The sequence below is a fragment of the Tripterygium wilfordii genome, chromosome 3 (assembly GCF_013401445.1).
Source record: "Tripterygium wilfordii isolate XIE 37 chromosome 3, ASM1340144v1, whole genome shotgun sequence".
Classification (NCBI taxonomy): Eukaryota; Viridiplantae; Streptophyta; class Magnoliopsida; order Celastrales; family Celastraceae; genus Tripterygium; species Tripterygium wilfordii.
In genome coordinates this window covers 8,688,079-8,701,964 of record NC_052234.1, presented here as the reverse complement: position 1 = coordinate 8,701,964, position 13,886 = coordinate 8,688,079, and the positions used below count along the sequence as shown (strand labels likewise).

The 13,886-nt window shown below is 38.3% G+C and overlaps 4 protein-coding genes across 5 annotated transcripts; 3 read left to right on the top strand and 1 right to left on the bottom strand.

The window, feature by feature from the left end:
• Positions 1-430: 430 nt before the first annotated feature.
• On the top strand, positions 431-2,729 carry LOC119987096. 2 transcript variants are annotated; one of them, XR_005465370.1, is made up of 5 exons: positions 431-641; positions 737-927; positions 1,161-1,268; positions 1,359-2,246; positions 2,374-2,729. XR_005465370.1 is itself a non-coding variant. In XM_038831842.1 (4 exons), exons 1-4 carry the CDS (start codon positions 527-529, stop codon positions 2,175-2,177), a joined length of 1,233 nt encoding a protein of 410 aa, XP_038687770.1. In that variant the 5' UTR covers positions 431-526; the 3' UTR covers positions 2,178-2,729. The 2 variants fall into 2 exon arrangements, 1 of the variants encoding a protein (XP_038687770.1); XM_038831842.1 differs by having other exon boundaries at positions 1,359-2,729.
• LOC119995607 lies at positions 2,415-4,434 on the top strand. Its single transcript, XM_038842118.1, has 3 exons — positions 2,415-2,624; positions 2,726-3,737; positions 3,825-4,434. The coding sequence occupies exons 1-2, from the start codon at positions 2,415-2,417 to the stop codon at positions 3,458-3,460; spliced, it is 945 nt and encodes a 314-aa protein (XP_038698046.1). The 3' UTR covers positions 3,461-3,737; positions 3,825-4,434.
• Positions 4,435-4,939: 505 nt separating this feature from the next.
• Positions 4,940-6,189, top strand: LOC119995420 (dehydration-responsive element-binding protein 2F-like). Its single transcript, XM_038841908.1, has one exon. The coding sequence runs from the start codon at positions 5,077-5,079 to the stop codon at positions 5,929-5,931; it is 855 nt and encodes a 284-aa protein (XP_038697836.1). The 5' UTR covers positions 4,940-5,076; the 3' UTR covers positions 5,932-6,189.
• A 229-nt stretch (positions 6,190-6,418) lies between these two features.
• LOC119995419 (DNA-binding protein SMUBP-2) lies at positions 6,419-13,819 on the bottom strand. The gene is made up of 15 exons (XM_038841907.1): positions 13,652-13,819; positions 13,323-13,427; positions 13,126-13,194; positions 12,458-12,547; positions 12,256-12,339; positions 11,768-11,932; positions 10,932-11,119; positions 10,786-10,858; positions 9,889-9,942; positions 8,941-9,198; positions 8,304-8,510; positions 8,091-8,194; positions 7,183-7,327; positions 6,870-7,004; positions 6,419-6,791 (listed from the first exon to the last, which is right to left on the bottom strand). Exons 1-15 carry the CDS (start codon positions 13,742-13,744, stop codon positions 6,615-6,617), a joined length of 1,947 nt encoding a protein of 648 aa, XP_038697835.1. The 5' UTR covers positions 13,745-13,819; the 3' UTR covers positions 6,419-6,614.
• Positions 13,820-13,886: the final 67 nt, after the last annotated feature.

Sequence of the window (13,886 nt, the reverse complement as noted above, 5' to 3'; positions counted from 1 at the left end):
AATTAATTAAACTTACATTTATTTATTTTATTTTTTAATTAATATTTAATTAATCAAATAATTTTTGTTACATTTATTGTATTTTTAATTAATTTATACTTTTTATTAAAATATACTTATATTTAAATCATTAAATAATAATACTTTATATAAATTAAAAATAATAATAAAACGCCGCAGCACAGCGGAAATGCAAAAGAAGCTCTTGCGCCAGCGGATCAGCACAGCGGAAGGCGGAAACGGATCCGCTTCCACTTATGCTATGCGAAACAGACACTTAAAACCAATTGAAAGAAAGGAAGGACTAATTGGGCCTATCATATTAACTGGGCCAAAACCCAATACATTTATGGGCTAAAATTATGGAGGCCCAGGTATCTAAAACAAAATTAATTGAAAAAAGGGGCAACCGGCCCGAGTGAGAGTGGTTGTGCTCTGTTCGTGTGCTCAACTGCTCATACGCTTCGTTTAGGTTGAATTTCAAACTTGAAAGAGTGCAATTCCATGTGGAGTATAATCGTTGCTTATGTCGTTGGAGGTTGATGAGAGAACGGTGAGGTCAGATTCGAAGAGCGTCGCATGGTACTGGGTGATAGAGCATTTTTCCACCCTCAAACATATTGATGCCTCTATATTACGCGGTAAATTTTATATTTGAATTGCAGCTGTTGTCGATTTCGATTTTGGGATTTTGGGATTTTGGGTTTTGGGTTTTTTCTGTTTGTATTGAACGTAGAATTGATGGAACCGGCGCCTGAGATACGCGACGAGGAATTAGGGGCAAAGACCAGGGAAGCGGTGGCCTTGAGATGTTTAGAGGAATTGTTTCATCCTCTTCCAGATCCTGCAGCTGTTGATGCTCAAGCTAATGGGCATTTCGATGTCTCTCGAAGTTGTGAGGAGGTCCTCAAGTATATTCTTCGACGGGTAATAAATTCATACTGCTTTCCTTTACTTTATATGTAGATTTCACTTTCCTCTTATAATTATGCACATACTACTTACTTTCTTAAGCTAAACTGTATGTAAACATGGTGCTGAGTGTGATTCTAAATGTAATTACATGATTTTCTTTTCATTTTGAGTGGGTTTGTTGTGGAGGAAGGGTTTGTGTGTTTGGTTTAATATGTGGTTATGCTGATTTTTTGTTCTTTTTTTAGGCGGCGATTTCGGAATTAAAGTCGGGTGCTCCAGAGTCATTAAAAATTCGTGCTATTCCATTTATCATCCATAAAAGAGCTAGTATGGGTCAAACTGCTCTGAGTAAGGTTAGTTTCATTTGCTTTTTTGTTGACATTTGGATTATGAACTTTTGTTCTGTGAGTTGATTCTTTGTTTTTTTCACACAACTGAACCAGCTCAAAGATGAACTTGTACGAGGTACTCTTCCCTTTGCTGCATCCTTGAGCAAAGGTGGTAGACTTGTGCTTGCAAATGAGCATGATAAAGATGATGCTCTTGCACTTACTTGGAGGTGCCCTGGTAAGGCCAATGCTGATGCCCAAGTTTCTGATGTCCAAGAGCGCATGATGGATACGAACCTTGACGATGTGGATGGCAATGCTGATGCACAAGTTCCCAAGGTCCAAGAGAGCTTGATGGCTACAGCCCTTGACAATGTGGATGGCAATGCTGATGCACAAGTTTCCATGGTTCAAGAAAGCTTGATTGCTACAGCCCATGACAATATGGATGGCGATGCTGATGTTCAAGTTTCCAAAGTTCAAGAGATGCACAATGCTGATGTGCAAGTTTCTATTGTTAAAGAGAGCTTGATTGCTACAACCCATGGCAACATGGATGGTAATGCTGATGTTCAAGTTTCTGAAGCTCAAGAGATCCACAATGTTGTTGTAGAAGATTCCACGGTTCAAGAGAGCTTAATTGCTACAACCCGTGACAATGTGGATTGCATTGCTGATGTTCAAGTTTCCAAACCTCAAGAGATTTGCAATGCTGATGCACCCGTTTCTGTGGTTCAAGAGTGCTTGATTGCTACAATCCATGACAATGCTGATGTTCAAATTTCCAAAGCTCAAGAGAGCTTGTTTTACACTTCCTTCGAGGATGCCAATGGCAACGCTGATGCTCAAGTGGCTGAAGCTGAAGTAAGCTTGATTGCTACAACACTTGACAATGTGGATGGAGATGCTAATGATCAAGTTTCCAAAGCTTAAGAGAACTTGATTTGTACTACCCTTGATGATGCCAATGACAACTCTGATGCCCAAGAGGCTGAAGCTCAAGTAAGCTTGACTGCTGCAATCCTTGACAATGTGGATGGCAATGTTGATGCTCAAGTTTCTAAAGCTCAAGAGAGCTTGATTTATACTACTCTTGATGATGCCAATGGCAATGCTGATTTCTATGCAGCTGAAGATCTAGTAAGCTTGATTCCCACAATCCTTGAGAATATGGATGGAGCACGAGGAGCTGATATGCATGCTCAAGAGTTCTTTCCGCTAAAGAGGAAGAGTAGTGATTTTCTTGATAAATATGTGAATGGACAGGCCCATGAAATTGAAAACCAAGGTGATCTGGATGGCCGGTATGATCACTATTTAGTTTCAAAGAAGTCCAGGCTGGTTCCCTCTTGCAGTAATCAGTCTTTAGCACAGACTTTGGTGCCTCTACATGATAATGTTGATGAATTTGTACAAGAAAATATTTCTCAAATAGTAGGCTTGGAGGAAAGCCGATCTTTGGAGAATGGTCATGATGAGAGAGGCTTGGGCTTGTGAGTGAGATCAATGGTAACAGTAACGTGCAGCCTAGTCAATCGGAAACTGCTAATAATACTGAAAAGGTGTCTCGAGGTGCATCTGGAAATGGAAACCACGATTACCTCTCAGTGGGTGTTGTCAATGACGCTGATTTAAGAGCGAGCAGTGTTGCACCCACTTTGAAAACCCAGAATGTTGATGAAGGGAAGATTCACACGGTTGATAACTTGCATGATAATGAGCCTGCTAATACCATGGAACATCTTTCCAAAGAAGATAACGAATTTGATAACGATGGATATGATAATGAGAGGCTCAAAGTTTCGGAGAAAGAAAGGAATATCCTAAACTCTCCCTGCAAAGTAAATCATGGTTCTTCACAAGTATCTGAATCGCCAGTACTAAATCCCTGTGTAAAGTGTAACAAGGAGGGTTCACCATTGTTTTGTAGCAGTAGTAATTGCTCCTTGGGGATTCATGAGAACTGCTTGGGTTCCCCGGTCAAATTTGATGATCAGGGTAACTTTTACTGCCCCTTTTGTGCATATGCTCACGCTCTTTCAGAGTACCGTAAATGTACTGAAAGTGTCTCCTCGTTGAAGAAGGAATTTCATTCATTTTTTAACAAAAATGCTAGTCATCGACCATCGACCAAAGGAAAAGGCACTACCATCCTAGATAGTACAAACCAAAGGAACATGCTGAGTAGTTACAAGGGCAAAGCACTATCATTCTGAATATGATAGGTATGAGGATCCTGTTTACAGTCATGAGGACGACAACTGAGGATAGATTGAATCATTCAAGGAAAATGAAAAGGATTAAGTGGTTATAAGCATCGAGAATGACGTTCTGCACCCTGTCTTGATCTCAGTATGTCACAATCAACGGGAGCAAAGGTGATGTGGTTGCATTTCACGTCAGAAGGGAGTGAAGGTGAATGCTGGCACATTATTGGCACAGTTTCACATGGAAATGGAAGGACATCCAAAGGTGGTTTAAGATCGCCCCTTGGTAAGAGTAGCCTCACTACTTATTTTTGATCCAATGTCTGATTAGTTGTCTCTGCCTGATCAAATTATTGTTCGCTTTTCTGCACAGATGTTGAAAGTTTCTTCACGTCCTAGAAGCATTTTGGACTGTTATGTTACTTTTGCAGTTCGTAAGCGCATTTTGGAGATTCTTAATTGATAGAAATCATCATCAACTTCAGAACCAGGACTGAAAACCCTTCTCTCTCTTTTTTCCTCTTTTTATATTAGAATGTTGCTATGGGGGACGCCAATAACTGGCAGGGGAAGGTTTGCCTGTGTTTTCAGCGGACAAAATGCGTTGAATGCATATGTAGTACAAGGAGTGATCGGATTCACTCTATGCATACTACTCGGAGCTGCTTCAGAGTTGGGGGGTAATGGGAGTTTAGGGTAAATGTGAGTTAGTAACTTAGTATGTGTGTATAAGTGTTATGATTGTATTGTATGATATCTTGTGTACATAAGGCACAGTTAAATGTAGCATTTGTGCACAAGTGTTGGGAACTTGGGATTTGATCAAATCCCGTTGCTGCTATTAACCACATTAGCACAATCCTTTGGATTGCAATTGTTTCTACCACATATGATTCTCGTGCTTGTCAAGGTTTATGTTTTATATCATCAGGTAATGTTACTGAATTGTCAGATTAGCAAAGATTGGATAGCAGAACAGTTCATACATTTCTAGCACATATACCTACCTTATATTGTTGTGTTTTACCATCTTGATTCAGATGCACTACATTATTAACCATTGCTTTTCTACTGATTTTTCTAAGTTCCTGAGATAATTTTTAATCCATACAATTTTTTCAAGATTGATAGCATTTCATACTAAGTTGCATGGCATTGTAATCTTGATGCATTTGCAGCCCTTAGCTGCTTTTCAGTTACTATAGAATGCATATTATACTCAGAGAGAGAGAGAGAGAGAGAGAGAGAGAGAGAGAGAGAGGACATGGCCATGGGATAAAGGTGAATAGAGTCCCGGGCATCAGGTTGTGAATGGCCGGAAAACATGTGAAATAGGGCTCGTGAAAATGAAATTTGTGAGGTGGTTAGTAAAAATTTGGACTCATGTAAATTAACACTGAAACACTCTCACTATAGAATCCAAGGAAAAGAGATTAAAGAAGGGAGAGAATTGAGGGTTTGAAATTCTGTCACACACACACACACACACACACACAAGCAACGGTCACAGAAAGTTTTTTCATGAAACGTGACAACATTTAAACCAGACTGCTGAAGCCCCTGCATATATATCCCGCGCCTTACCACCCAAGCTTTAGCACTTCCAACTCCACTTAACACTCACTATGGAGAACAGCAGAATATCCCCATTGAAGCCATGGAAGAAAGGCCCTGCGCGAGGCAAAGGCGGTCCTCAGAATGCCATGTGCGAGTATCGAGGGGTTCGACAGAGAACTTGGGGCAAATGGGTTGCTGAGATCAGAGAGCCTAAGAAGAGAACCAGGCTGTGGTTGGGTTCTTTTGCCACTGCAGAAGAAGCTGCCATGGCATACGATGAGGCGGCCACGAGGTTGTATGGACCTGATGCTTTTCTTAATCTTCCTCATCTCTCCAGACCATCACCAAACAAATCACACAAGTTCAAGTGGATTCCTTCCAACAACTTCATGTCCATGTTTCCTTCATCTGGCATGCTCAATGTTAATGCACAACCTAGTGTTCATGTTATCCATCAGAGGCTTCAAGACCTGAAGAGAAATGGGGTTCTTACACAAACCTCTTCTTCCAGTTCATCTTCATCTGATTCAAAAACTGAACTGAAGTTGGTAACTGACAATCCTAATGCAGAAAACCATGCATTGCTGCTGGGAAGAGATGTGGAGGTCACATCAGACAAGATGCTAGAAAATAAGGTGGAGAAACCACAGATTGATCTCGTAGAGTTCCTTCAACAGCTAGGAATATTGAAAGAAGAGAAGCAATCACATGGGACTGAAGTTGCAGAAAGTTCTACGGTGCCAGAATCTCCGATGCAGAACACTGAAGCAGGACTTGCAACCTTTGATGACAAAAGCTTCAACTGGGATGCACTGACCGACATGCATGAAATTGTTGGCCATCCAGTTGGAAAATCTGATGGCTACCAAGTTTATGACATCCAAGAAGAGCTCAACTTCCCTACATCCATCTGGAACTTCTAGAACGATCAACAGATCTTGCCAACTTCACTTGATAATAGTTAGAAATAGGTCCTGCACTGTCACTTGAAGCAGTAGCTTAGTTACCTTCCATGGCTTGCTCATAGAAGAAAGTATTTTATCAGTCAACTTTTTCTCTTTAGAGAGAGAGGGAGAGAGAGAGATGGAAGCTTTAATAGGTAAAGTGATAGGAAAAGGAATGTCATTGGTGCTGGCACTAGCAGTGAAACTTTTGTAGTGATATGAACCTCTAAGATGTTTGTTCTTAGTTCGGCAATCTAGCTTGTAAGAGAAAAATTGCAGGGATACAAGGATGAGGAAGCACTAAGCAAGGGTTATTTCATGAGTGAACATAATATCAATCAACATCTCTCACAAAGCATTATGGTAAAAATGGATTACTTTGTCAAGAAATGTTGTAATGAGGACTTCCAAACGTCAATCAGTAAAATCTCTAGTCATAGCTAACAGGCTTGCCAACACCTAGAACAACTCCAAAGCTTTAAATTTTCATGGCAACAACATTCTATTACTTATGATAAAAAATGAAACCTGGAGAAGTACATGCGGTCACCATTAAGTATCAATGGTAGTAAAAAATCATCAAGCACAACCACCGACATTTACTTGATCTGTCTGCAGTCATCGATTGGTAATGCCTGAAGGCTCCCCTTTGGAGATTTAGATTATATGTTCTGATACTCCAAGCCACTCAGATACTCACCATGCTCCTCAAAGTACTCAACCAATCGTTTTAAGAACCCATCGCTACTTACTGTCTCAGAGTCACAAACAAGACAACACTGTCTCCTTGCTCGGGTCACAGCGACGTTCATTCGCCTGTGGTCACTCAGAAATCCCACCTGAAACAAGTTGGAAAAACACCTCAACTATTTTCTGTAGCATCGTGGGATGGGGAGAATGCTACCAGGTTGACATACCTCCTTCTTTGAGTTTGATCGAACCATTGAAATAATAATAGCTTCCTTCTCCCGACCTTGGAAACCATCAACTGTTGAAATCTCCATATCCTTTAGCTTAGCGTCCTTGCCTTTTAGTGTCTTCAGCAAGACAACCTGTATTAACAGATATATAGTTGTCCAAACACTTGAGTATGCAAGTGGAAGTAGAGAGCAGACCTTCATTTATTCAGAAGCAATACGTAACAGTTAACCATGTGTAATGAACTCTAAAAGACAGAAAAGACGGACTAAAAAATTTGGGCAAAAACTTATATGATTGGAATGTGTGTACCTGTGCGGCATAGGGGGTAATAATTCCAATATTAGAAGCCTGGACGCCACTTTGGACAAGCTTTTTTGCATGGGCCATAGCAACCTCAGCTTCACCTTCATTCATTGTGCTATCTTCTTCATCCTTCTTTTCTTCCATGTCACACCTGAAGGAGGAGAACAAAAACCAATTTCGATTGTAAGATTTCCTTTCAAAACTTGGAATCTAATAAAACCAAAGATCACATGGGAATCAGATAAATTCACTTTTGTCACTCAAAAGAACTTTGAATCAAATCCCTAACTTCACATAATTTCGAAAACTACAATTAACATTTCCTAACTTCTGTTATTCCTTACACTTGAATTTCCTTTCAAAACTTGGAATCTAATAAAATCAAAGATCACATGGGAATCAGATAAATTCACTTTTGTCACTCAAAAGAACCTGAATCAAATCCCTAACTTCACATAATTTCGAAAACTACAATTAACATTTCCTCACTTCTGTTATTCCTTACACTTGAATTTCTTCATCTACCAGAAGTTGAATAAAGTCCAAGTTTGTTTCTACAGTTTTCGTTAACAATTCAGTTCGACGGCATTATTCCTTCGTTACAGTTCATTCTTCTGTGACACAAAACTTGATCATACATAATAATCTTGCACCACAAAACTATGACAAAATAGAGTGATTTCATTTCCTGTCATTTCTTCTCCAATTAACTACTTTTAGGAAACAATTCAGTTCAACAGCATCACTTTTTTTTGTAAGAGTTTCATTCGTCTGTGACAAAACTTTATCATAAATTATAATCTTGCCAACAAATATAAAAAATAGAGTGATTACATTTCCTCATTCCCTTCTCTAATTAACTACTGTGAAGAACATAGAGATGATTCAAAAAATTGCAGCAATGCACTGCATACCCGGCTATATCTATGAGAAGAAGGGTTGGCTCTGTTGAACATGAGCTCTTTACATCCTCAAGATCAAAAAGGTTATGTCCAGCCACACTTGGATGTGCTTCAATCTAGAGGTATCAAATCAGAATTAATATGGAAAAAAATCTATATCTAATGACTCGTTTGCTTCATAATACCATATCCCCCAAACCCAAGAACAGATTGTGCTGTGATCACCTTACTGTTGTATAGCTCATTAGATGACCAGTTCATAATAAGCTCGTGCATGCGGTACTGGACAGTGAGCATAGATGTGATTTCATCTCCATAGAGATATGTCAGGCGTTCAAATAGGGTTCTTCCAAGCCCTTTATTCTCGGCTTCAACACTTTGGACTGTTGGAGGAAGCTGAAGATGGTCTCCTGCCAGTACACATCTTGAGCCCTAAAATAATAATCACAAATCCTTTAGCAGTGCTTGATGGATTGCAGTGTACTCATTTTACATGTTAGATTGAAATAAAATTTTCCATAGGGCTTTCTCTGATCTCAATTTCCAACTGAAGCATGTTAAAGGAAGAGACAAATTCTGCAAGGATCTATATCAACATACTTTTCAAGAACACAGTTATACAACAGTGATTAAAAATAATCCAAGCATTGTCATGTCATATAAGTAGTCAATTACAGCATCCAAATAATTTATTTTCTGAATGAAAAAATATATTAATGGAACAGGAGGTAAGAAATTTATTACCTTCAGTGAAGAGGGAACAATAACATCCAAAGTTTTTCTCTAAGACTCTGGCACAATAGATGTATAGTTTCTACTTATAAGGGTGCATCACATGCATGCGTAAACTATATAACAGTACCTTCAGTAGAGCTATCCAACATGCTATTTCCAGCGCCTGAGCAGCTTCATCAATAATCACCAAATCAAATGAAGTGTTTTCAAGCTTGCGAGAAGACGCACCAGTCAAAGTTGTCAACACCACATCCGCATTTTTAATTACATCATTCACAGCAAGCTGCTGCCGTTTACGCTCCTCTCTAGAGAGCGTCCTGAGCTCCTTCTGGATGTCTCTCCTTGTGTTTCTGTCTTTCGTTTTCAAAAGCTTCCCGTTTAATGCCTGAACAAATGCAGTAAGAACAGTCTGAGAGAACATAAAAGAGTTCTCAAGACGAGGCCAGGTGATGAATATGGAAAGAGGGGATATGGATATTGGTGCCTCAAAGACAACAGATGAATCTAAAAGGAAACTTTCTGCAAGAATCATATTGCAGCTGAATCATAAAGGCATATTTAACTAAAAGTTCTCAAGCAATATAACCAATAATCAATATTTTGAACAAAAAAGGTAAAAACCTCTTGCTTTTCTGCTCTGGAACAAAATCAGTTCAACAGTGAGGTAATATTACCCATAGCATGATTGGATTACCTCCAGCCAATTATTCTTTTGCAACTTCCTTTTGAAAACGCAATGCCAGCTCAAGTTATCAATGGTTCAAGGGAAGAAAATAGGTTATATCCGGTTGAAATAACTTTTGATGACGCTTTACTCTGGGTCAAAGATTTCACTTTTCAGAATTAACCTATAAAGAAAAAGAAAAGACAACAACTACTACCTTTTTGATGCAAAGATACAATCCCCACCTTGTTTTCTTGAATGAAAATTTACGACTACGGATAATACAATGACAACATAGCTCAAGACAAAGCATCACCATTCTACCATATAGAAACTAAAATTTTCATTTGAAACCGGACATAAATATTTTTGTGCATTAACTAAAGCTTTCAAGTTTTATCTGAAATTTACCTTCATTTCTTTGCGAATGTCATTTGCAAGACCACTGTTATCCCCTCGTAGAACCTACTAGGAAGGGACCGAATACATCAAACCAAAGCAAAAGCTTAAAAGGTAAGTACGTAATACCAGTACACCAAAAAAATAAGATACTGCTATCCCCTCGTAGAACCTATAGGAAGGAACCCAATACATCAAACCAAAGACATAGCTTAAAAGGTAAGTATGTAATACCAGAACACCAAAAAAATCAGATTATGTAAACTACATTTTTTCAGAAAATGAAGAAATGTATTCAGACATACCATGCTCAATATCAACATACTGTCGTTTGTCACAAAAAGAGACACAAGGCATATACAAAAGGTAAACAACTCCCGCAGTGGGCGAGGACAGACAAGATGTACGCAGACCTTACCCTCACATAATATGTGAAGAGGTTGTTTCCATGAATTGAATTTGTGACCTCTAGGTTGCACTTCTGCAACTCTACCATTGGGTCACATGTTCGCTGTTAAATGAATAAATTTATTCGCAAGAAAAATTCTTCAGAAAATCAAAAAGGACAACCAAGATAATTAAACTCAGTAAATAAAGGATTGAAGACAAAAGGTTTATGTAATTGTGGCTGACCTAAAAAAATTCATACAGAGGAACTTAAAGAACAAGAGGCACGCAAAAGCAAAATTAATTTGGCAAGTACTTAGTGGTAATGGATTTAGTATCCAGTGTATTCCAAGGGAAGAACAAAACAATCGAGTAGAAAAGTAAGGATCCATTATCCAAAGGTTTTGATGAGAAACGCAAAACGAAAGAAGGACCCTTCCATTGGGAATTAGATCCTACTCTTCATCTCCCCCCTCTTCACAGAAAATGGAGAAATGAATTGATTGATTCATCAGGTTATACCTGCGCATCAAGTGCACTTTCCAATACTTGAGGTAGTAAACGTGCAGGATGCCCCAATCTCACCAACTTTACTCTGTTTAATTTCAAGGAAGCAAAAGTAAGAATAGTTCATTAATGTACTACTGGATAAAATCAAATCAGCATACCTATAAGGAACAAGTCGTTCAACAATGTTGTCAACCGCAATATTTGAAGCAGCACATGCCAGAATCTTTGATCCACGTTTTACTTCTTGCAAAATAATTTCCACCACTGTCGTGGTTTTTCCAGTTCCAGGAGGTCCATGCAGTAAAAATACATCCTTCGATGATAAGGCCTTTGTAATCGCATCTTTCTTGAATAACAATGAAAATAGAAATAAAAATAAAAGAAAAGGTGTTTTAGTTAGGAAGAACCTGAAAGCATGCATGAAGGCAAGCAAATATATATGCATATTAGTAGAATACTAAGCAAGTACGTGCATATATTAATCATATACATACATGTGTAGAAAACCATGTGAGTACGTAAATAGATTATTCATACCCATAGAAACACATATGCAGAACCCACATACAGACCTATCAATAGTTACAGCATTATAAACATTGGTTGACACTATAAACCAACTGAGGCAGACCCAACATAACTGATAAGGTTGCCTATGCTGTCCAAAAAAATTCAAGAAGAAATTATCTGTCACTTTTTTAAAGTGTTTTTCTAATAAGCACGAAGTGATAGTCCTTGATATTCCAATGAGAAAGATGAAACTTATGTATATGCGGACAGGATATCTGATAACCACAAACCAAAATTTTGAATTAAGATAGAATGCAGAAGGGACATATTAAGAAATTTATATCAATAAGGAGAGTCAACATGTTCCACTACCAACACTTAAATGACTAACTTGGGAAAGTAGAAACCATTGCTTGATTACTAGTTAGCTACAAAGTGTGCAAGTAGTAACTAGCTGTCTAAAAGAGAAAAACACATTACATACCTGAGAGTGATCAAGATTTCGGTTGAAGGAAGTGAATGTAGCGTTTTTCTTTGATAGTGTTGGTGGTCTCTCTCCGAATAAAACAGGAACTAAATCAGCGGCAGGTCCCTTGTGTATACCTTTGCTCAATTGAATCAAGGTGTCCTTCATCCTCCGGTATGTCACCTGCATTGAAAATTTATATATGCAGCTACAATCATCGCTCTTCTTAAAAAAACAACAAAAAGAACTAAGTTTGATTTCATTTTATGTATAAAACTTTCAGCTCATCAGAGCCATTCATGCAGTATCCCAAAAGCCATGTCAAATGCAAAGATAGGGAATGACAGACTACAATATGAATGCATAATATAATTTCTGGAACACCAATCCAAAGATGAACCGAGAAAAACTAAATCCCAATCAGATCTTCATACAATATTTTAACTCCTACGTAACAAGGTGGCCAATATGTGAAACCAGTGTTAAAAAAGTTTTGAACAGCAAACCTCATTCGCAACTTTCTCGAGTCGCAGGGGACTATTCAAACCATCTTCAGGAAGATCATCAAAAGCAACGGTGATTGAGGAGTCCTGCTCAATATGAACAACAAATCAACGACACAAAGAGTTGGCAAGATAATCACCAATTATTAACAGGATGAACCACATAATCTAATCACTCAACATTGCATTCCAAAACCAGAATTACCTTTAACCGGTAAACAACACCTTGTCCAAGGGAAGGAGATCCCAAGTCAGCCTTGTTAGGTTTTAAAACAACCACATCATGGGGGCCAAACTGCAACACACAATAATAAGCTTTGAAAGGAGGGGGAAGAGGTAGAAACAAAAAAAGAAAGCTTGAATATTGGTCCCTCACTACCACTCAATAGAACATCAGTTGAAAGCATTAGGAAACAAGTTTATAAGAGATAATCATTACCATCTTTGCTGAGAAGGCAACAAGTTTGATACAAGGAAAAATAGACAAACTCTATGTCATCATTCTTCTGTCAATTGAGAAAATATTATTTTTTTTCAAATTGATGATATGCTATTAATACTCAGATTGATTGAGTTGTATTCCATTACTTATGCCAGAGAGTCTAAGTACGTAAGCACAAAAACAATTATTCAACCCCTACCCATCAATTTACACATGAAAAAAACACATGCTGTTCTCTTTGCAATAGCAGACATTTAGATTGCAAGGAAATGTATCAAAATAAAATCCATGTCACAAGTGCAAGAAATTCTTTTCATTCATGAACCTAAGAAGATCAGCATAGTTTTCCATTGATGTGAAACAGGAAGTGGCAACAGAATGCAAGAGCTAAAATGCTGTACAAAAAGCAATGAGAAACCTAGATAGATCACCTTGTGAAGAGGAAGAACATCTCCTTTAGTGGATTGGAACTCAAGAAGAGATTTCCCCATCAATCCTGCCTATTATCGGAGAGAAAAAGAAAATGCAATTGAACAAAAAAATAAATGAATACGTAAGAGAATGAGCATTAATTTAAACTGCTTGCAGTGAAATCAAAAGACTTTGATTAAAAAAGCAGAAGAACAACCTGAGCATCTACACACTTGAGGTTGAGAAGAGTCGAGCCTCTCTTTTGAGCTGATTCCAGATTTCTGGACGCTCCAGAGCTGATAGAAGCCGATATTTCAGCTGCCTGGAAACCAAAACCAATGACCAATAAAGAGATAAACTTGAAATAACATACTTTGATTTTACATATACATGCTTGTATGAAAAAAACTCAGAATTCAAAATTCAATTTGGAGAGGAACTTGTTTGTGTGTGTGTGTGTGTGTTTGATTTGGGGAAAAAAACAAACGATAAAAGACATGATGAATCCCGTTTTAGAGTGTGTAAAGGGAAAAAAGAAGCGAGAACCTTCTCCATATCAATTAGAGGAGCCATGGTCGACACGAATTGCTCTAAAGATATGGCAGAAGATGCCTTCCTCGTCGTCTTCCCTCTCTCCATCACTCCTACTGCTCTTGCTCACTTTCACTCTTTCAGAGGGAGAGGGAGGGGAGAGATTATTTTTTTTTTTGTTCGTTTTTTGCAAGTAGTGTGTTTACAAGAACTATATATGGGCTACTTGGGCCCCCAGACACTATAAAGA